The sequence below is a fragment of the Neolamprologus brichardi genome, chromosome 3 (assembly GCF_056152115.1).
Source record: "Neolamprologus brichardi isolate AB-2024 chromosome 3, ASM5615211v1, whole genome shotgun sequence".
NCBI lineage: Eukaryota > Metazoa > Chordata > Actinopteri > Cichliformes > Cichlidae > Neolamprologus > Neolamprologus brichardi.
Window position 1 is genome coordinate 24,322,331 of NC_142106.1, and position 23,156 is coordinate 24,345,486.

General features: G+C 42.9%; 2 protein-coding genes across 2 annotated transcripts; one reads left to right on the forward strand and one right to left on the reverse strand.

The window, feature by feature from the left end:
* The first annotated feature begins 4,989 nt into the window (after nt 1-4,989).
* On the forward strand, nt 4,990-14,384 carry mus81 (MUS81 structure-specific endonuclease subunit). The gene is made up of 17 exons (XM_006807792.3): nt 4,990-5,045; nt 5,217-5,367; nt 5,844-5,973; nt 7,383-7,471; nt 7,656-7,784; nt 7,871-7,951; nt 8,040-8,128; nt 8,793-8,975; nt 9,070-9,249; nt 9,627-9,754; nt 9,851-9,963; nt 10,207-10,326; nt 10,986-11,081; nt 12,108-12,236; nt 12,323-12,426; nt 13,317-13,400; nt 14,144-14,384. The coding sequence occupies exons 2-17, from the start codon at nt 5,227-5,229 to the stop codon at nt 14,208-14,210; spliced, it is 1,863 nt and encodes a 620-aa protein (XP_006807855.2). The 5' UTR covers nt 4,990-5,045; nt 5,217-5,226; the 3' UTR covers nt 14,211-14,384.
* Nucleotides 14,385-15,655: 1,271 nt separating this feature from the next.
* On the reverse strand, nt 15,656-22,387 carry tmem185a (transmembrane protein 185A). The gene is made up of 7 exons (XM_006807793.2): nt 22,110-22,387; nt 20,850-21,026; nt 19,680-19,887; nt 19,003-19,086; nt 18,708-18,884; nt 17,696-17,819; nt 15,656-17,336 (listed from the first exon to the last, which is right to left on the reverse strand). The coding sequence occupies exons 1-7, from the start codon at nt 22,145-22,147 to the stop codon at nt 17,086-17,088; spliced, it is 1,059 nt and encodes a 352-aa protein (XP_006807856.1). The 5' UTR covers nt 22,148-22,387; the 3' UTR covers nt 15,656-17,085.
* Between the last annotated feature and the right edge of the window lie 769 nt (nt 22,388-23,156).

The following is a 23,156-nucleotide window of genomic DNA, read 5'->3' on the forward strand; positions in this document are numbered from 1 at the left end:
TTTACATCCATCAGGGTTGAACATCATGGTAATTTAGCAGTTTTAATGATTCCTTTGAACTGCATTTTTTCCAGGGCGGAAGGATTGTACATGTAATCTAATTACTCTAAAGGAACATGAATCGTGGGGAGAAGCTTGAACGCATTTTGGATTTTCTCCAATCCACACAAGGTCCAGAGTATAAATACAATCATTTAAATATTTAATAGATATAGTGCCGAATGTTCTACATTGTCTTTAAGTTTGACAAGGCCAAGGTGTGTTAGCTCCTCTCCAATAATCATGTTTGACTACTACTGGTAGTTTCTCTTTGTCAGCTTTGTCAGCTGACTGACCAATACTCATAACAATGGGAACGTCTAAAGAACCAAATGAGAATCTAAGAAGAAGAATTATCGATTTACACACATTGGGAAAATCTCTTGGAGTCGTTTCTGAACAAATGCAGATTTAGAAATCATCAGTTCACTTTGCCGAGATCTGGAAGAAGAAGAAAGTTTTATGTTCAGACGAGACAAATATGGAGCTCTTTGCCCTTGCTGAATAACAGGTATGTTTATAGGTATAAAAGTGAGGCTATAAACCTAAGAACACTGTACCAGCTGTGAAGCATGGTGGTAGCATCATGATCTGGGGCTGTTTTGCTGCTAGTTGTACTGGTACATACATGGGTGAACCGTGGACACAGTTGGGTATTCCAACAGGACAATGATCCCAAACACAGATTAAAACTGGTTTTGGAATGGATAAATTTAAGCTAATATTAAGCCCGACCTCAACCCTACTGAAAATATGTGGACTTCACTTCAAAAGCTGGGTCTGTCCCAGGAAACTTACCAATTCTGCCAAGAAAAGTGATCAAATATCAAGCTAGTATTATGACAGAAGCTTCCCACATAGCAAGCAGGTCTGGCCCGGATCTGGTATCAAGCCGGCACTGCTGACTGACTTCTGGCATGATAAGACGTATGTCATCCAGATAAGGACCAGGCCTGGCAGATGGCACTGTCTATGTGATGGCAGCCACAACTAGCCCAATTGTGGTTTGGTGTGTGTGGCCCAATCCCATAGAAAACAGGTCTGGCCTGGATCTGGCATCAAGCTGGCACTTCTGACTGACTGGTGTCATGGCAGGGTGTATGTCAACCAGATGTGGACCAGTTCTGGCAATGATGGCACTATTTATGTTCCTATTTTACCATTTTAGTTAGAAGACCCAAATGCCATGTTGCAATACTATACTGCTATGATAGCCAGCGTTTCAAATGCCAGTGGGTGGCTGTAGCTCAGGAGGCAGAGCAGGTCACCTATTGATTGAAAGGTTAGTGGTTTGATTCCTGGCTCTTCCAGTCTGCATGTCAAGAGTATGAATATGTATGAATATAGTTAGGAAGCACTCAGCTGAGAGAAAGCGCGGTGTGATTGGGTGAAGGTGGCATGTTGTATAGAGCACTTTGAGTAATCTGGGAGAGTCGAAAAGTGCTATAGAAGAATCAGTCCATTCACTGTCTGAACAGTTTTGTTATGTTGCTTTTGCACTATTATGTTCTGGCACATGTTGTTATTACATGGCTTGATTAAGGTACACATTAGGCTGACATCTGGGGCCCACATACCGCAAAGAATGACGGCCCTTTGGTGGCCCAGATCAGGTTTGCCAGAGGTAATCCACACATGGGCCAGCACAGGACTACCAGTGTGTCTGCAACTGGCCTTGTGCTGGCCTATGTGTGGCCCAGATCTGGCAAACCAGATCTGGGCCACCAAAGGGCCGTCATTCTTTGCGGTATGTGGGCCATGTGGAAGCACATCGTGTGGGCCAGATCCGGACCATACCAATTTTGCTATGTGGGTTGATGATGGCTATCAAAAGCTTCTGGTTGACGCATAACTTGCTAAGGGACATTTAACCAGTGGGGGTGTTTTGATCCTGCCTTTATACCTGTGTCGATTAGAGAAAATTCAAAGCAGATTGCAACTTGTGCACCCAATTCTTGTTTTTCAAAGTCATTTAATATGTGTTATGCTGTAAAATCATTCCACCCTGGAAAAAGAACAGTTCAAAGAAATCATTAAAAGACCAAAATCACCACAAAGTTTGGGCCCATGATGATTGGATGTACATTTCTGATCACAGCTTTAGTTGCTATTACTGCTGCTGAGTTCTTGGTACAATTGACTGTTAAATCTTTAAGTCCATATTTCTGCATAGGGCTGTGTGTTCACTATCATTATATCCGCTCAAATATGAAGCAGTAAAGCCAATATTAAGTCTCATTGGTGGATTTTCTTGAGCTTCCTGTATAAATCCTCAAATAGCTTTATTATTCTGCCTTTCAGTCCACCCAGACCAATCCTTTCCAATACACCGTAAATGCTTCAGCAACACCATTTCATTTCACAACACCACCTTGTTTTGTTGCTGCTAGTCGTTAATTATGCTACCTTTCCCAAGTGTTTGGCTGTGTGTGCGCTAGAGAGAGGTAGAGGCTGTGGTTGTTAGGGTGAGGTCGGATTCCTGATCTCTGTCCGGTCTTGTTGGAGGATTCCAGGAGACTGCTTTCAGCCTCAGGATACGTGTAAAAAAGACTCAGGTGACAACAAGATAACGGTCTTAGAAGTTAACTGAAACAGAATTTGGAGAGTCATACAGTTGTTCACACCTTCCCTTTTCACACATTGTTAATGAATAATGTTCCACATATCAGCACTATTGACATTTTCCTGTATCTATCTTTTTATGTGCTTTCTAAGACTGTTGAATTGTTTAGGTACATTAAAGTGTAAAGATATTTGTGTTGACCTGAAGATTAATGCTACTGACTTGTAGTAACTCCACATGGTTGACATTGTGGTTTTAGGACATTTGTTTCTACCATTTCTGTTTGTATTGGTGTTAGAAGTTATTTGTGTAAGAGGACAGGATGTAAAAAGAGCCTCTCAATGTCGCCAGGCACTCTTCAAACATGAGTGTGGGCTTAGAGGTTAGTTTAGTTTAGCAAAGTTGAAATCTGTGCGAGGCTGAAAACCAGTCATAAATGGTTATGTCCTTTGAGCCAACAGGTGGAACTACATTAAAAACAATTACAAACAGACATTATTCAGCAGCGGAAATCACTACAAAGCCTCAGAGAGACTTCTAAAAACTATTGTCAGTGAAAAGAGTTCAGTTCTGAATCCACTGATCTAAGTTAAATGTCCCTTTTAAATATTCTTTTGGCTTTAAAGGCCACTACAGTCGATGATCTGCCTCCATTTTGCCCAATCCACGACATCCTTCTCTGTAACACCAAACTTTAACCTGCTGCTTGCATCTTAACTTTTCCACCAGCTTCACTGTTACACCTGTCTCCCTCTCATTTAAACGAATGTATTAAGTCTTGCTTCTACTGACTTTCATTCCCCTTCTATCCAGTTTATACCTCCACCTCTCCAACCTCTCTTCCACCTGCTCCCGACTTGCACTGCATGTCACAATGTACTCTGCAAACATCATCAGATGACACTCCTACCTCACCTGTCAGCCACTCCATCCCCACTGCAAGCAAGTAGTAATCCCACCCCCACCTTGAACCTATCTGTCTTGCTGTCCTCATGCATGTCCTGCACCACCCTCACATACTTCTCTGCCACTCCTGATTTCCTCATGCAGTGCCACAGTTCGTCTCTTGATACCCCATCATATGTTTTCTGTAAATCCACAAAGACACAGTGAAGCTCCTTCCAACCTTTTCTATACGTATCCATCAACACTTTCAAAGCAGATATCACATCAGTGGTGCTCTTTCTCAGCATGAAGCCATGCTGTTGCTCACTGATCGTCACCCTCTTCTTAGCCTTGCTTAACAACTCTTTCCCCCAGTTTAATGGTATGACTTATCAACTTTATCCTTCTGTAGTTACTACAGCTCGGCACATCACCCTGTGCTGTAAAAATAGGTACCATTACACTTCTCATCCACTCTGTAGGTATTCTCTCATTCTCCAGAATTGTTGAACACTCTGGTTAAAAAGTCTCATAGAAATCTTCATACATCTACCTCTTTGTAGCTGCACCCACTTCGACACCATGTGCTGATTCACTAACTGTCCTCAGCAGTCTCTCTCTCTCTCTCTCATTTTCTACATTAATCAGCTCCTTAAAGCACTCCTTGCACCTTCTTAGCACACTCCCTTCACTCGTTAGCACCTTTCCACCTCCATCTTTAATCACCCTAACATCCTGCACACCCTTTCCAGCACAATTTAGTGGCCTAGCTAGTCTGTACAGGACACTATAAGCTTTTTCTTTTGCCTATGCGACATCTCTCTTTGCCGGACATCTGGCCTCCAGTAATGAAAAGAAAGACAAACGACACAAAAACCAAGATGCTGAAACACTGCAGTATTCTCTGAAAACTGCTGTGGTCTAATTAATCAAAATCTGAAAATCTTTTCTAGGAACCATGACATCATCCCGGCTAAAGAAGAGACGGATCATGTGACCTGTTATCAGTGAACAATTCAAAAGCATCTCTGATGGTACGACAGTACATAAGTGCATCCGTCTGAAGTGCTGCACATTTTTGAGCATATGTGCTAACGTCTACACATCTTTTTCAAAGGAGAGTTTTACATATTTCAGTAAGATAACATCAAATTATTTGGCGTGTGATGTATGCTGGAAGGCTCTGTGGAAACGTGCAACCACTGAATACATCTGGATAATTCTGAAACAAAGGAGTCCACAAACAGACAGCTGGAGAACAGCAATTCTTTTTTCTTTTTAAATTAGTATCATATTTTTATAAAGGTAAAAAATGTCTCTGTGTTGCCTTTAGTTATTAAATATAAGGTTGGATTTTAAAATAGGTTTTTTCAGATTACAGGTTTATTATATTACTATTATACTATTATTGCCTCCTTTGCCGCTAGAGGCCACTCGTCACATTAGGAACCTTTGAGTCTTCCGTCCCTTTTGTGTCACGTGACACATGTCAACAAGGAAGTGGGCTGTGTCTTTGAATACAAGGCGCCAGTAGCCGTTCCTAGTCAACAAGTGAAAGGTAATCAGCATTATAGGACATCCACACAACTTCTCTTTACATTTCTGTCTGATCTAACTGTCTGTACACACGTCTTTGAACCCGCAGAGCTCCCGTAGCTTGTTTGAAAAACTTTATTTGGGGTTGACTTTATCTTACACAGGCTAAATCGATTCCTGCTTTTCCCGACAGATCCCGAGGGATGCCCGCCACCGAGCCGGTCCGGTTGGGTCGGAAACGCGCCCTGCCCTCGTGCCCGAACCCGCTGTTCCTCAAGTGGCTCACCGAGCTCCAGGACGAGGCGAAGGAGAAAGGACTGAAGATCCAGTACACCTACCAGAAGGTACAGAGGATGTAGCGGTTAGCAGGGGTTAGCACTCTCGCCTTAAAGCAAGAGGGATCCTGGTTGGCTTCTGGGTGGAAGCCTACCCCAGCTATCACTGGGTACATCCTGGGCCGACAGTCTACCACAGGGCTAACACACAGACACAGGCACAGCCAAGGTCAATTTAGAAACACCAGTTAATCTGAAATGCATGCATGGACTGTGGGAGGATGCTGGAGTACCCAGAGGGAAGCATGCAGGCACAGACGCCATATAAAGAGGCTCCAGCTGGCTGGCAGGTTCAAACCATAAACCTTCTTGCTGTGAGGTGCACAAACCACCACTGTAGACAAATATAACAAATAAAATCCTTCCATGTGTCTACAAGCTTTCCGTTTTTGAAGGACAATGTGGAATTAAAAGGGATATAAATCACCAGGAAAGCAGAAACGGCTAATTTCTATTTATTTTTGTGTGCTGCTGTCTTTTTCAAGGCCATCAACTCACTGAATAAATATCCACTGCCGCTCAAGAACGCCAAAGAGGCAAAGATCCTCCAAAACTTCGGAGACGGCATCTGTAAGATACTGGATGAAAAGCTGCAACGGTATTATAGAGAGAACGGTAAGAAGCAAACGCATGGGTGGATAAGATGATCCAAAACACACGCTAATGTGTTTTTTGTGTTTTTACAACACAGAACTAGACTAGATTTCACTGTATGTGTACTTGTGTGTTACTTTTCTTCACTGTTTCAATTCAATGTTCTTTATACAGCATCAATTCACAACAGCCGCCGCTTCAAGGCACTTTAAAAGTGATAGAGAGCAACAATCAGGCAATACCCTATGAGCAAGCACTTGGCAACTGTGGTCAAGAAGAGCTCCCTTTTAACAGGAAGAAACCTCCGACAGAACCAGGGTCAGGAAAGGGCAGCCATCTGACATTAGCAACACAAAGAGACCAAGGACTAACTATGAGGGAGACGAGACGAAAGTTTCAGAAATGCAGTTGTGGCATTTAAAAACATCAGAAGTGAAAAGAGAGGAGTGGAGAGGAAAGGCTTAGTGCATCATGGGAAGTCCCAGAGTAGCCTTTCTTTAGATGTTTTTAGAAGCACTATTAAAGGACGATTCAGGGTCCCCTGATCTAGCCCTAACTATATGCTTTATCAAACAGGAAGGTTTTAAGCGTAAACTAATAACAGATAGGGTGTCTGTCTAATTAGAAGAGGGGTCTGAAAGCTGAAGGCTCTGCCTCCCATTCTACTTTTAAATCCTATCCTAGGAACCACAAGTAAGCCGGCAGTCTGAGAGAGAAGTGCTCTTTTCAGATATAATGGAGCCTGATCATTCTGGCTTTCGTATGTCCTCAATGATCAGGCAATCAAACAAAATGAGCTTGTGATTAAAAAGTAGAATTAAGAGCAAAACTGTAGAAAATCATACAAAAAAATGCACCATTGCAAAGTTTGCTTTGCAAATCTGGAAGTTTGTATTCATGTAATTGTTGACCTCTCAATAAAACTTATGTTGTGTTCAATGTCTGTAGTTTTGCATCAAATCATAAAACATTAAAGCAACAAAGATTTAGTCTGTTTAAAGTAGAGGAAGTGAGCTTTTAATGGAAGCTTAACCCCAGATCACTGAAAGCAGTTTTGTAACATTGTCATTAATGTCAGGCATATTTTACCTGTAAAACAAACAAACATCAACATATATTGAGCTGAAAGAATACACGGCAAACTGAAGTTATCTTCTTTTATTTCTCACTATACAGCATCTCACTAAACAAAGAAGATATCATGGTGGGACTCTGTAAAGAGATTCTGAAATTAGTAAAACTAGGGAGTTGTTAACAAAAAATAAATAAATAATCAGTGGAACTGGTAACGTGTTCTTCGGTCAGACCATTGCAGAGACGTGTGAGCCCTGTCGAGTGACCTCTAAACGATATTTACTCTGTGAAAATCACGTATCACAAACTAACCAGTTTACCCAGCTCCCGTGTCTTCACCTGTTCCTCTGCTCCAGGTGCTGACGCTTCTATACACGCTCTCCCCAAAGGAGCGCCCCCTCCTGGCCGATCAGACAATAACATCATCCTGGCTCCATCCAAAAAGGTAAAGTTGGAAACAAAGAGGAGATTCATGGAAATAAATATTTTCCTTCACACCAATAAATGCTTTTTGTGATTACAGTAAAAGTAGAAGCAGAAACGACAACAAAAAAACCTCAGCCAGATATTTGCAGTATGAGGGGATGTTTCCATTGTCATTACAGTGTGTAACTATTTTTTCCTCATAGAAAAATTCTGCAGGTGATCAAGGAAAGGATGGAGGAGGAGATGGAGGGAGGAAGAAGAAGAGGGAGTATGTCCCCCAGAAGAGATCCGGGGGTTATGCTGTGCTGCTGACTCTTTACAAAGAAACTCAGGTAGATTTTTCCTCTTTCTTCCAACTACTGCAGCATCAGTCAGTGTTAAACCGGTGTTTCATTATCGCCGTGTGCTTTCTGTCTAGGTCCCTGGTAGTAAAGGTTACATGTTTAAGATGGAGCTGCAGGCAGAAGCTCAGCATCTCTGTGACAAATCGTTCTCTGTGGTGAGTGCTTTCACTTTGATCTCATGTGTTCTTCATCCGTCTGCCTTCTTCTTGTGAAGTGTCCATCCTTCATTTTCTCTGTCTGCAGCCTGATTTAGGCAGTAAGTACACCGCCTGGAGCTCAGTCAGCACTCTGATCCAGAAGAACCTGGTGATAAAGACTCACAATCCTGCAAGGTACGGCTGCTTGAAGCGTGTCAGTGCTTTTACTGTAACCTCACGTCTTTTCTTTTAGTCTTGTAGAAGTCGGCTTATTTTCGTATTGAGTGTTTTAAGTGCAGCTAATTTGGGTAGTAAAACGTGTTTTTTAGAAATTAAGCTTTTGACGTATTTGGACAGGATTAGAATGAATGCATCAGAGGGACAGCTCAGGCTGAAGTCTCAGGCTTGAAGACAAAGAGGTGAGGCTGAGATGTTTGGACATGTGCAGAGCAGGGATAGTAGATGCTGAATGTGGAGCTGGCAGGCAGGAGGAAAGGTGGCCACAGAGGTGCTCCGTGGATGTAGTGTAGGAGGACCTGCAGAGGGTTTGGAGGAGGATGATAGGGATAGGGTGAGGTGGAAGCAGATGATCTGCTTTGGTAAGAAGAAAAAGAATCGGTGTAATTTTGACTGAAATTAGGATCAACTTAGTAATCAGACTGTTAACAAATCAAATTATTTCTAGTCTCTCTCTTCTGCTGTATTTGACAAAGTTGATGCTTCTTGGCTGCTTTTTGTTGTCGCACTTGCTGCTAAAACTTAACAGTTGTTGCTGTTTCAGCTCTACTTTATTTAAACTAATCCACCATGCAGTATTTTTTCTTTGCCTGCATCTAACCTAACTTTGTGCTTCTTTCAGGTATTCTCTGACAGAAGGAGGTCTGGCTTTGGCCGAGCGTCTGGCATCCGCAGAGCAGACGAACCCAGACGGGGACAGAGAGGCGGTTAGGAGTGAGTTAGAGGCGACTGAGGAAGACGATCACGTCGTAGACCTCACTGGTAGTGATGAAGATGAAGAAGAGAAGGAGGAGAACAGAATACAGTGAGTGGAAACTAAAAGATTGAATACTCATCTCCTTATTTTTTGTCCTGTTTTATTTCCCTCTTGGAATAAAGCATTCCTCTTCTTTTCACAGCCCTGCGGAGAGACAACCCACCGTCACTGAGGTTAGCTGCGACGTGGACGACGTGCGTTCATCGGGGAAACCACAGAATTCACAGACGACGATGACGACAAGCAGAAAGCCGAACGCAGAATGTCTCCTACCCGGAACGTATGAAATTATGCTCTGTGTTGACTTCATCGAGACCACTGGGTAAGAGATCTGTCTTCTAACATTTAAGAAACACGCTACTGATGTTACTGAATTTAAATATATTAAAAGCCGTGTACGTATAAATATGTGTATTAATATCAGCCGTATTTATCACAGTCATTCACATTTACTGACCTAACTGTTGTTACTGTGTTCTCATGCGATAACTGCTCTTATAACCATGTTGTGCTCCATTCAGTCCTGGAGGTTTCTTCCTGTTAAAAGGGAGTTCTTCTTCCCACTGTCGCCATGTGGTTTCTCACAGGGGATCGTCTGATTGTTGGGTTTTCACTGTATTATTGTAGGATCTCTATCTAACCATGTGAAGCACCTCAATAAATAAAATTGAATTGTGTATGTATTTATTTGTTATGTAGTGGGAGTCACCACCGTAAGCAGGAGCTGGTGAAAGAGCTTCAGAGAAATGGAGTCAACTTTGACATCAGGAAACTAAACGTCGGGGACTTCCTGTGGGTGGCTCGGGAAAAGGTGGCACCTGTTGCAGGTAACACATACAGGAGAGAGTGGGAGTGTTGATGTTTGATGGGAGGGATCCCGCGCCACGCCTGTTTAACTTACAGGGATGATTGTTATGTCTCAGGTCAGTTGCGAGCGCCTGTAGGCAGGGAGCTGGTCCTTGACTACATAGTGGAGAGGAAGAGGATGGACGACCTGTGCGGCAGCATCATCGATGGACGCTTCAGGGAACAGAAGGTCGGTGTGCAGCGCGGTTTTATCCAATACAGTTATTAATCGGTGAGGTGGCACGCCGCCTTCAAAATTACAGGTGATGATTTGTGCTTTTTACAAGCAAACTGAGTTCAATTTATACGAGTATGAACTGGAAAATATAAAGTAGTGACATCATCAGAACCCGGTGCTTGTTCCTCGTCTCACGTCGGCCTGCAGGCGCCCCTCCTGCTTTTGTTCATTCGTCTGTTTTCTTCCCTCCATCAGTTCCGACTGAAGAGGTGCGGTCTTCATAAGCCCATCTATTTAGTGGAGGAGTGTGGATCAGCTGCTTCTCACCTGAGCTTACCTGAAACTACACTGCAGCAGGCCATAGTCAACACACAGGTAGAGTGCACACTTGGGGCCACATGGGTCACACTCAAAGTGAAACAAATGTTGTGGTATCCTGCTGGACGCAGCCATCAGAAGATGGTACGCTGTGGCACCTGTGTAGCATCTCTATCATACTAAGGAGGCGAAATTGTGCCAAGAAAATATCCCCCACACTCTTACATCATCAGCCCGAAACTTTGGCGAGAAAGATCCATGCTTTCCTGTTGTTTACTTTTTTACCTTTCCATCTGAAAGTTGCAGCAGAAATTGAGAGACGTCAGACCAGTTGAGCAGGTGTAGCTAGTGAGGCGACCAGTGACAGTAGATTTATATTTTGTCTAATTTTTGTTTCTTTGCTGACAAATGATACATTTATTTTGAATACTTACAACCGTATCTGTGAAACTTATTTGAGTTTCATTAAATTTCTTTTACCATTCATATCATGATTAGATGTAATCACAGCATTGCTTGTCTGGCTCTGAGCTACATTAATGACCAGCACCGTAACAAATAAACACACAAAACACACAACATAGTTATTTTCTAACCTGACTTTTAACTAAAAAATAACCAATCCTCTGTTAGTTGAAGTTGTTTATGCTGTGCTTATGTTTTATATGTTTGGTATTTACATATTGTGTGTGTGTGTGTGCGTGTGTGTGTGTTAGGTGGTTGACGGTTTCTTTGTGAAGAGAGTGCAGGATGTGAGGGAGTCAGCGGCGTACCTCACCATCATGACAAGATTCCTGACTAAACTGTACCAGGTAAACACAAAAAGATACATGTTCCAATTTTACATTGTGGAGTTATGTCAGGGCGACATGAGAGAGCCCAATATTTTAATCACACAGCTGAATATTCAAGGCGTGAAAACTCACAGGGTGTGAGTGGAGCCACCTAGTGGTGCACCCCCCTCCCAACACCCAGTAGGGTCTCCTATTAGTCCAGGACCCTGGGCTTAAGCAAACGGCTGAACCTGGGAGGCAGAGAACTGGTAGAGGAAGCTCTGTCCTGAGAATGAGGCTGGTGTGGGCGTCAGGAAAGGCATCTTCAACACATATAGTCTCCCCACGATGAGTCTCAGACGCATGGTGTCCTATGGGCATCGTGCCTGACGAAAAGTCTTTTGGGCAAAGGTGTCAGGCAAGCAATGGTGTACCAGATCAGGAGCACGAAGTAAGTCCACTTAAGGGGTGGAGGGACAACACATATGAATTGAAGCACTGGGGTGGGGGCACCAAGATCCTCCTTAAAGGCAGAGCGCAGCCCCAGCAAAAGCCCACTGGAGGTGGTCCAACCCAGTTGCCATCTGTTAGAGAAGCATGGAGCGACCTGTGAAACTGCTCGCACATCCTGTGAGCTTGTGGGTCATATGCAGTGGTGCGGTGGATCCTGACCCCCCGGCCGTCAGTCATGGCAGATTAAAGCTCTGTAATGAACTGAAACGTGAAACCCAATTTGTCAAAAATGCCCTGGACACCACCGCCGCAGTTGTGGATGCCAAGGGGACCACCTCTGGCCACTGGGTGGTGCAGTCAACCACAGTCAAAAGGTGCATGAAACCTTGCAACTGTTTCATCCTTGTTTCCCACTGTGGTGATGCTGGTACATCTGAATGTATGCTGTCACATTGAGATTAGGCAGCACCAGTTTCCACCTGTGCGCACGTCTCTACTGCATGACAACACTTGTTAGTTGGGCCATGAGGATCATGTTACTGTTAACATAACATAAAATCAGCCTTACATCTTTCTTAACTGTAACTTTCTTCCTGTTTAAACCTTTTTCAGAACCGAACGCTGATCTGTCGCTCCAGAGAGCTGGAGGGCGATGGAGGCAGTGACGAAGAGGAGAGAGGGCTCCCCTCCTGCTCCCTTATGTCTTTTGCAGAGTTCAACCACGGTGCAGTCAAAAACAAGGTGTGGATCTGCTTCAAAAGCCTGAATTAAACTGGTTGTCTTGGTGATCGTCTCTAATCCTGGCTTCACTCTTTCTTCCCCTGTAGTGTCAGACGGTGAGAGAAGTGTTTGCCAGACAGCTGATGCAGATCAGCGGATTGTCTGGAGACAAAGCAGCTGCTATACTGGAACACTACAGCACGCCACACAGGTAGCTGGTAGTGTAGTATACTGCATACTCCACAGCTCACCGGGGTTCCTGATTTGCTTTTATCTTAAGTTAACAGCCAAGAGAGAGACGAAAAATAAAGACCAGGAGGGATTATGATCTCCAATAGTTACAGTTCCTTATCTATTGTCGCTGCCTGTTAGATTAGGGCTATTTCCTCCTGTGGATCATAAAGAAGTGTACAATCAAATCAACAAACAGCTTTAATCCGTTAACATTTTAAATGATGACCAGTGCGGCCGTCTGCCACCAGGTGGAGCTGTTGTAGAGAATTCTGTTAATTTGTTTGTTATTAGTTGTTTTGAACTTAAAAGAACGAAATCATGGAGACAAGCGGCAGAAATGAGCTTTCTCCAAAGGGTGGCTGGGCTTTCCCTTAGAGATGGGGTGAGGAGTTCAGTCATTTGGGAAGGGCTCAGAACGGGTGGATGGATGATCTATTGTTTTGTTATCATTTCAAGTTTAAATTTTTGTTCAGGTAGTTGCCACATTTTAATAATACGTCTTTTGCATTACTGCATTTTCATATCATATCGTTTAGTGTTTGGCTTGTTTTTCTTCTTCTTTGTTTGGAGTGTATTGTGCACATCTGTAATCGGCACAGATTTAATTGATCTCTGATCAGCAGGCAACTTGTTCCAGAAAAAAAACACACTAACTGAAAGCACCCTCAGGATATGTGGATCTGATTGCATGAATATTTAAAAGATCTGCACCTGATGTTTAAAAATATCAGCATGGCAGTAGGCTGAGTGAATAGAGTGGCCACAGAACAAAATAACTAAATACGTCATAAGACACGCTGTGTCTCCATACTAATGTACGATATGAAGGATTATTTATTAAATTTTTGTCTTTTCTGTCATTTTCAGTCTTCTGACAGCATATGAACAGTGCACAAGTGAAGCAGAGAAAGAGAAACTCCTCTCCTCGATCCGATATGGGAAGCTCAAAAGGTTTGTAAATACAGTTTCACATTTTTTCCTGGCTTCTTCCAGTGGTGTGTAGTATTTGAGTGTGACCAGAGATGCCAGGCCTGAGGAAGGGGCTCGTAGGCAGAAATATGGCTGTGGCAGGAGTTTGGAGAGGCAATGGAATAAAACTTTTTGTCAGTCTTGAAGTGATTCTGACAGACACGTCAGGAAGGGAAAGAAGCTTCCTGCCCATGCTGTGGTATAGTGGATGTGATATGAAGTGCCCTTTGACTGGAGTGGCGTTCTCCATTTTGGAAGAAAGGGGACCGGAGGGTGTGTTAAGCAAGATCAGCTTTGATGGGAAGGTCTGTGGCAGGGTGCTGGATCGAATATTTCAACCTCAGCTTCAAGAAAAAAAATGTGGCTTAAATTCAGAGCCAGTCTGCATCTGTTTTGCAGACGTCGAGAAGATATTTGACCTCTCACGGTACTTTGCAAGTATAGAATATCTGACTTTCTGATCCCTGTACAAGTGTAATAAGAGCTTTGTTCAGCTTGCCGGCAATAAGTCGGACCTGTTCATGGTGGACACAGTGGAAAAATAATTATTACGCAACTGGATTAGCATGGCTGTGGAGAGAAAGGTAGTGATGGAAGAATTACAAGAGAGGTTTAATCAATGTCATGAACTTCCAGTGTTGATAGTTTGACCACCACAAACCACTACAGTACCTTGGGTGTGTGTGTGAATGCTTCATGCTTTCTCCTGTTGGCTTGTTTTTCAGGAACCTGGGTCCAGCTTTGAGCAGAACAGTTTATCAGCTCTACTGTACACAAGGAGCTCTGACATGAAGGCGGCCCTGGAGGTGGTCCCAAAGTATGCTCAACAATGTGAATTATACCGTCATTAACTTTTAGGTCCTCCTTTACTTGAACAGCATCATTGAGTATGATTATGTAAAAGTGTATATAAATGTCAAGACACTGCTATATTTTGATGTTAATAAAAGATTCCTGTTTGAAGAAGTTCACACGTCCCATTAGTGCACAAATAAAGTTTATTTTAAATAACACTGTTAACTTTTTCTAGTCAGAATCCAAATCCAGTGCCCAGACGCTGAAGTCTTAAAGCTGTAAGCCAGCTTGCACCTTTCCAGCTTGTCCAGCGTTACTGCTCAGACATTCGTGCACACTAATGGGAGTGGAGCCTGCGTACCCCAGGAGGTCTTCAGGAGCTGCTATTACCTGATAAGATCTTTTAACACATCAAACATGAAGTTAACCTTGATTTGAAAACTGCATTTCTGAGCATGGTAAGTATTAGATTGCTACACGGCCACAGGTTTTATCGATGAGTTTACTCGCTGCTGGTGAAATTAAACTATTAAAACTCATATCTTTGTACAGCTGTCTAATATGGGCGATGAGGTCTTTTTTTCTTATCGTCTTTATCTTGGGGCATCTGTTGTTTTGAATTTGCGCTATTAAAATGAAATTAAATGATTGAATTTCTTAAGGACGTAACTACGGATACCGCTCATCAACTCTAGTTTTTTTTAGGCCTGTTGCTTCTTTTGTCCTTCACTTACCAAATTTTCTCAAACTTTTTAAGGACACACCAATGCTGACACATGCTACATCAACAAGGGCTCTTTGGGAATCAACATGTTGGTGCAAAAATACTTTTATTCCTGGTAAACTGTGTCCTCTTTACCATTTTTTAATAGAGTAGACTAAAAAAAAAATAAGGACAAATGTATTTTGTGATAGGCTGCTGGTGAAGATCCTAAAGATACTACTGGTTCTTTGCTAGGTTGTCTGTTATGTGTAGACTCAACACTGGGTTATTAGACTGAAAATATCCAGAGAAACACTCTAAAAGACCTTCAGAAAGCCTCAAGACTGCTTTAAATTTTATAAGAAACTCTGGCTCCTTGGAAGTAAAGTACACAGTACTGCACAAAGTCTACTGTATGTAACAGCTGTATGTCAGCAGACATCGGTCACTGAATACTTCTTTTTTTCCCATGGACCTCCGGACCAAAAACAAAACATGATGTGACATCGCTCTGTCTTGTGACAATGGAGTTTAATCCCAGAAAACAATGAATATCATATTTCAGTGTCAGACCCATAGAATCGATCTCTGACATTCACCCACTTTACAGAAAGAAGTCAATCAGTGATCCAAGAGGCAAAGACAGACTGCTGCATGCCGACTGAAGCACCGTTAGACCAGAGCGCAGCACGTGAAACGTTTGTGGCACGATCACAGTGAAGAATAATTCAGGGCTGGATTATTTTCTCAGTTTAATTCTGAAATAAATATACAGACAACAAAAACCCGGTATGTTTAGTGACACCTGACGATCCCCCAGCAATGACGAGAAGAAAAGGTAATGGCAGCATAGAAGGGAGAGTTTAAAAAAAGAAGAGGAGGAGGGGAGGGCACGCTGTCTTTATCTCCTGAACAGGTCAAGATTTTTATTTTCACGGTTAGACTTAATGCAGATATGTGTTAGCTTCTAAACTCTGCTCAACTCTTTACTTCTTCAATCAAAAACCCAAGCTGTCAGTTTAATGTTAAGGATGCTACATCACCTTAAAATTGCAGTCACACAGATTGCATTCATAAGATTGAGGATGGTAGAAAGATTGCACAGCCAATCAAAAATCAGGAGTGCATGATTGACGTTTACTTTTTTACCCCCACCCACTCTCGTCACCGCTATGGTCCCTAACTTGACAAGTTGTGTTATTTACAAAAACAAAAAACCAAACAGGAATAGAAAAATCCAACAAGTCAAACTGGGTTCCTCCTGGAACATAGTAACAAAGTGCTATTTCCTTTTCTTTTTAAAGAAAAGATGCTTTTTTTTTCCTTCAAGGGTAGTCTTAAAGCAATGCTTGCAGAGTGCACGAACGCTTTGGAAAACAGAACTTTACTCTTTCCTCCTGTTGTGTTGTGGCTGTGAAGAAGTTTCCTCTTAGCCGAACTAATTTGTTTAAACAACTTGCATGTTTGGGGCAGAGTATTGGAGATCGTGTAGTTTTGCACAGCCCTACATATAAGCCCCGTGAATATTTTCTCCAAATGTGCAATCAGAAATCAGCCCAACAGCTGCTTCAATGCACTGAGACAAGTATTGCTCCAAGGCAGCCCTGAACAAAAAAGATAGAAAGAAACTTTTCCTCTGAGCCCCACACCCTTGGTTTTTTTTTTTAACACCTAAATGATGAAGAGAGAATTTAAAGGACAGGGTTACACTGATCCCTGTATGGAGTCTCTCCAATGGTCCCCGTCACAAACCCAAAAAGTGTTGATTTTGTTTTTGACATCCTCTGAACATAAAGCAAAGATCTACAGCAGTTCAGAGCGAACATTTAAAGTCTACACGTATCCAGTTCTCACTGATGTCAGCCTGAAGTTTAGATCCAATAGAGTCTTGGATGTTGTTGCTCCAGCGAGAGATGAAAAACAAAGCTGTCCCTTCGTGGGTTCCATGATTTCACCCTTTAAAGGCAGCAAGTCAGGAGGACAGCGGGGATCTTGGATCCATGCCGTTTTAGTTCAGGTGGATGGCCCGTGCTGGGCATGCTGATGCACAGGGGGGGCCAAAATCCTTCAGTGGAGAGTGGATTTAAAACAAAACAAAAGAAACAGTCTCTGAAGCGGTTTTGGCTTCATTAGTTCGGCACCCACGACTGCTCATGCTTTGACCCGCTATTAGTCCGGCATGTCGATGCAGAGTTTGGGTGGCGGGACGAAGTATTTCCCGGGGCTCTGCGTGATCACCACGCCGGTCTTCTTGTGGAACATGGGGGCAATCTTTGGCGGCGGTTCAGGGACGGGCAGATCCTCGGCCGCCTCGGGGTCCTCGCTACGTTGAAGGTCGTAGGACACGTTGCCGTACTCTCGCAGGAAGGGAAGGAGCTCCAGTAGAAAGTGGCAGAAGTCCTTCCGGATGCCGAACCACCCTGATCAGAAATAAGGACGAAGCAGGAGAGAGAAACAATGAAAAGCTTTTTGATTTGCAAACAAAGTTTAATATTATTAAAATATGACCAGATAAATAATTAAAAGGAAATTTAACCTCCTCTAATTTACTCTCAGGTCAATCAAAAAGTCAAAATATAATCTTTTCATTTATTTTTCCTCACATTTTACAGACCAAATGATTTACAGAACCAGCAGCTTCATAGAACATTTGCTGGAGTCCGAGAAATGACAAACATCGAAAGATAAAAGCTTTAATGAAGCTATATTAAGGGAAAGTTGTGCGATTTCTGAAACAACAGCAGCAGCAGGGACCACAAGTCCAGCTGCAGATACTCACAGTGGTTTCCTCCCTTTTGGCCGAAGGTGGTGGCCATGAGTGTGAGCAGGGAGAGCCACAGAGGGACGAACACGCACACGTAGCTCAGGCTGTTGTGACCGTCTAGCTTGTGCACCAGAAGGATCTGTAAAGACATGTGAATGTTATCAGACATCCTGCTGCTGGGAGAAAAAAAACATGCATGTGTGCAGCAATTTTTGGCTCTACCAACCAGACACCGCAGGGGCGTCTGTCTTTATGGTCTGAGCGCTGAGCGCTGTGGGTTCACAGCCCACTTTAGACTGTTCAACTGTGCCTTAGTTTGCAAGGCTTTTTATCCGCCAGTCTTTCCAGCTCGTTTTACAATATATTTTAGTTTGTATTTATTAAAAACAAGAAAGAAGAAAAGAAAGAAGACGAGCATGAGCCAAAGACTGTAACAGTCTACGGAGCTTACAAAGAAAAGCGTCTGGACTTCTTTAAGTTGCTTGAAGACGTTTCACCTCTCATCCGAGAAGCTTTTTCAGTTCTGGGATCAAATGATGGAGAGTCCCAAATTTAAGCCCTGTGGGAGTTTCCCCCCCGAGAGGGACAAAAGGACCCCCTAATGATCCTCTACCTAATCACATAAGCCTAGATGTGTAGGTCACAATCAGCCAGGGTTTTGGGTGAGCTCATTGTGAAACCTAGCCCACACTTTCATGTGATTTCCTGAGGTCAGATGGCTCAGGATGTGAGTGGGCGTTAAGGCGTCTGGGAAGGGATCTCAAAACTGGATTATAGATGGCAGACAGTTGGTGTCGTAAACCACCACCTCTGTTCAAAGATGGTCGCTCACAGTGGACATAGATGGCTTCTTTCACTCCTCTTTCAAACAATCTGTCCTCTCTGTCCAAAATGTGAACATTGGCATCCTCAAAAAAGTGACCTTTATCCTTTAGATGCAGATGAACTGCTGAGTCATGGCCTTCACATTGGAGAGACCAAACAGCCATTTTAAACAACAGGAGATGATGCAGACTTCACGCCTCACCTCAAATGTGAGAAGTGGTACGACAATAGTCATCCAGCTGATTGCCATGGTGATGTGAGTTCGCCGCTGCTCGGCGATGATGTCGATGGAGCGGAGAAAGAGGACTGACCAAATGATGTAGTAAAGGACAACAAGGCACAGGAAGGACATGAGGATCCACAGTGGGACACACACCACCTGCAGCACACAAACACAGGCAGGGTTTCATTAAAGCAAGTTCAAAGAGGGCTTCAGGACCAGCACAGATTGTGGTCACCATGGACGCACAATAAGTGGCGTGTTTCGTGTGCCTCACCAGCCAAGGCCAGTTGATGATCTTGTCCAGCTTCAGAGCGATGAAGATGAACTGCAGAATATTTACTGAACACAACACCTCCAGCTGAGGAGAGGAAGACAGGGAGAAACAATCAGGACAGGAGTTCAGGACTGTACTTTTATTAAACTGCCTATTCTGTTACACGCATCCTACATATGAACACTCTCAGTGGGATTTAAAGCCATGCAGAAAATGCAACAAAAACAACCAGTGTTGTTGGAGACCAAGAGTTACACCGGCATTGGGAGAACATGCAAACGCTTCACAGCTGGCCAGTGGATTCAAACCCAAGACCTTCACACTGCGAGGTCATGAACACCTTCAACTCACAGAAAACACTACCCTTGAGACCATTTCTTGCTTTTTCATACACGATGTTTAAAAAAGTGCAACTTTGCTGTGTTGAGTCTGATAATGCAAGAACAGTATGCAGAAGACTTGAATTAAAACAATCACTAACTGTAGCCTGAACAGCCACAGACATGGATCAGGCTTTAATTCAAACGACTCTGACTAAAGATGGATGAATAAAACATTTGAGGATAACAAAAATACAAACCCCTCACTGTTGTATCTTGACAAACAGCTGGAGGAGTGTAGTTTGTGATATTTTACGATCATAGTTTGAGTTTCCTCATAAAAATCAGACGCCTTACCTCAAGAGAGCGGTCGTGTCTAAACCCCCAGACACATGCTGCTACGGAAACGGGTGACACAAAGAAGAGTGGCATGAAGACGAGAAGCCAGAAGTAGTTTCCTCTCGCTACCCGATCGCACACCAGCACCTCGAACATCAACAGCAGGACGTGGAGCCCCACCGCTATCAGCATGGCCTTGAACTCCACACACGTCTCCCCCTCAGCCCTGACAGAGGTCATCATAAAGGTTAAAACATTTCAGGTGCCCTGATCTCAGCATTCAAGCTGAACCTGGGCTGCTGCTATCACCATACTAAAACATATGTGTACATTCATGTTCCCAATCTTCTCCTAGATGAATTCATTAACATTCCCCAGGGTAATGTAAATGTCAACATCCTTATAGGGTATACAAATCATTAATATTGGCAGTTACATTGAGCACCATGTGACAGACTTATGACTGTGTTCACATGCCACGTTCGTTAAGCTATGAATTTTAACTGTCAGCCCAAATTTTAATATTTGTAGTACAGACCAGCAACTGCTGATTATATCTGTCAAATGATCAAAATAAGCCACTGATTTAAGTCTAAAACGAGAGCACAGCAGAGGAGACGACAACAACATGAGAATAAGAAGATGAAGTCTGGGTGAGCATCATCATATTTGCATATTTATTTTGTCTAACAAATTCATTACTCTCTAACAATCAGTACTGCTCTGGTAAATGTAACAGTATATGGTTGTTTACCTAACACCAATGCAAAGAGCTGTGCACAGTTCAGGGTCTGTAGTTACTTTAAACCACAGACAGTAAGAATAGATGGACAGAGCTTCTCTCTGAGAAAGTGAAGCCGACCCTGCATTCTTTTCACTGTCCAGCAGGCAACAACTCCTCTGCTTGCAAAAAAAGATTTCTGATGCTACAGGAGACTTTGGGAAAACTGCCCCGCTTCCCTCGCTCTGTTACCTCAGTAAACACTTCCATTTTTTACTTTACAGGTTCAATCACTACACTCAGGTCAGACTGCATAAAATATAAATTGTAAAAATGACTACGAAAATAAAACAGAGCCTGAGGAAAAGCTTCATAAGGGGACTTCACTAAGCAATAGTGAAAGTCTATCTTTTTACAGACAGTCTACACTCTAACTACCAATTCACATACAAGTGAGGGAGTCTAACCTGTACTGAGGGTTGTGGGCCCAGACTCCGGTGCCCACGGACGCCCCGATGATGACCAACAGCTTCCACAGCCATATTGGCGTAAACACAGCCCAGTAGCTCCACTGGATAACTCCATCCAGCCTCAAGGACAGCAACACGGAGAAGAGCAGCAGGCAAGAATAGATTAGGAACTTGCTGCAACAGAAGAGAGGAAAAATGAAAGACATGATGATGAAAAAAGATGCAGCTTTGCAGTTTTTATAGTTAAAGGCAAATATGGAAAGCTCATTTTTCCCCACTTGAAAACTTATTAGATGCTTAACAACTGTATTAGACCACCACCCAATGTAAGGTTTATGCCACAGCTGCTATAACCAAATTACAAAAATCATTTTTAAAACTTTGTAATGGTTAACGCTTAGAGCAGGGGCGTCGAACTCCAGGCCTCGAGGGTCCTGCCGTTTCAGATGTGTCCTTGATCCAAAACAGCTGATTTAAATGGATAAATTACCTCCTCAACATGTCTTGAAGTTCTGCAGGGCCCTGGTAATGAACCAATCATTTGATTCAGGTGTGTTGACCCAAGGTGATATCTAGAGCCTGCAGAACACTGGCCCTAGGGGCCTGGAGTCAGACACCCCTGCCTTAGAGCTTAGAATAGTTTTTGACAGATTTCTAAGACTTTGTTTTTTGACAGGTAGTTTGATAGATATGTGGAGTACAGTATGTAGGGTATTGAGTCTTAGCTGTCAGCAATCATGTGGACAAACTTGCTCCAATTTAAGAAAAGCAGGCCAACATAAGAACAACTTTAACAAATACAATTTTGGTTACATTTTAGAACACAGTATTTCTTGTGTACCCATACCTACCTACTATATGTGCACAAATGCCAAATATTTTTATTTTAATCATTTTTTATTTTCGCTTTATTTGTTTTGTTTTTTTTTTACCGAAAAGTGGCAATTGAAACAAAAGGAAACATGACATAACTAGAGCCACAATCCACTGTAGACAACATTAAATTGTCTTTAACTAGCAAATCATCGGTGGTAACAGCTAGCCTGCTAGCCAGGCCTTGGTTAGGTTTTAGTTAGCATTAGTTACTGTATTGAGAGGTATCCCTGTAGGTTAACCAGAAACCAGAGAACGTGATTTCCACATGCATAATGAGTCTGATTTTTACTTTTTCTTTTCCAAACAGCAGAGATACGATCTTACCGAACACTTAATCCATGCTAACTAGCTACAGTGCTAGCTGAGACGCAGCTACGTTACCTGGGGTTGAAGTCCTGAAAGAGCCCTCGTAAATTCATGGTGCACAAAACAATGCAATACTGGCTAACATTGGCTTCCCCTCGGTGTCCGCTCCTTCACCTCCTAATCCGAACGCTACACATAGTAATATCAACGGTAACTGAGCTTTATGCCTTGGCTTCATCACAACCTCTTTGCCATACCACCCTGTTTTGTTATTTTTTCTTAACGTTCCGCCGGAAATCATGTGATTTAATTTTATCGGCATGATCATCGCCACCTATTGACCTGGAGGAAAAACTACAGAGACTAAACTAGTAATAGCAAATTCAAATTCAAATTCAAATTTTATTTGTCACACACACACACAACCATACACAGTATGACATGGGGGTGAAATGCTTGTAGCTGCGCAATGCCCGACCATTAAATGACAGAAAAAAAAAAAAAAAGTTTTACAGTATTTACAATTTACTACAAAATGTACAAATTAACTTAGGAATTTACAGTAAAAATAAAAAATAAAAATAAATAAAAATGTGCAAACAGCAGAGAGAGATTATAAAGATTATAAATTATAGGAAATTATAGGAAATTATAGGAAATGTGTGGTGGTGCGTGTGGTGATGTGATGTGTGTGAGAGTCCAGTCTTATAGTGATGTGTGTGGGAGAGTACAGTCCTACACCTGGTTCAGGGCCCGAATAGCCTGGGGGAAGAAGCTCCTCCTCATTCTCTCTGTTTTGGCCTTAAGGGAGCGGAAGCGCTTCCCAGACCTCAACAGTGAGAAGAGTCCATTGTTGGGATGGGAGAGGTCCATCATAATCTTCCTAGCTTTGGACTTGCACCGCTTGGTGTAGATGGATAGCAGGTCAGGGAGCTCTGATTGAATGATGCGTTCGGCTGAGCGCACCACTCTTTGCAGATCTCGTCTGTCCTGCTTGGTGCTGTTCCCAAACCAGGTGCAGATGTTTGCCGTCAGGACGCTCTCGATGGTGCAGCAGTAGAAGTTCTTGAGCACCTTCAGTGGCAGATGGAAGTCTCTAAGTCTTCTGAGGAAGAAGAGACG

Excerpts from the sequence above, each read along its gene's own strand:
- mus81 (XM_006807792.3), top strand. The coding sequence starts at position 5,227 with ATGCCCGCCACCGAGCCGGTCCGGTTGGGTCGGAAACGCGCCCTGCCC. Across the intron at positions 5,368-5,843 it reads TCCAGTACACCTACCAGAAG|GCCATCAACTCACTGAATAA; the intron begins GTACAGAGGATG and ends GTCTTTTTCAAG. Across the intron at positions 10,327-10,985 it reads AGGCCATAGTCAACACACAG|GTGGTTGACGGTTTCTTTGT; the intron begins GTAGAGTGCACA and ends TGTGTGTGTTAG.
- tmem185a (XM_006807793.2), bottom strand. The coding sequence starts at position 22,147 with ATGAATTTACGAGGGCTCTTTCAGGACTTCAACCCCAG. Across the intron at positions 19,888-20,849 it reads GCCCACAACCCTCAGTACAG|GGCTGAGGGGGAGACGTGTG; the intron begins GTTAGACTCCCT and ends GACCTCTGTCAG. Across the intron at positions 19,087-19,679 it reads GACACGACCGCTCTCTTGAG|CTGGAGGTGTTGTGTTCAGT; the intron begins GTAAGGCGTCTG and ends TCCTCTCCTCAG.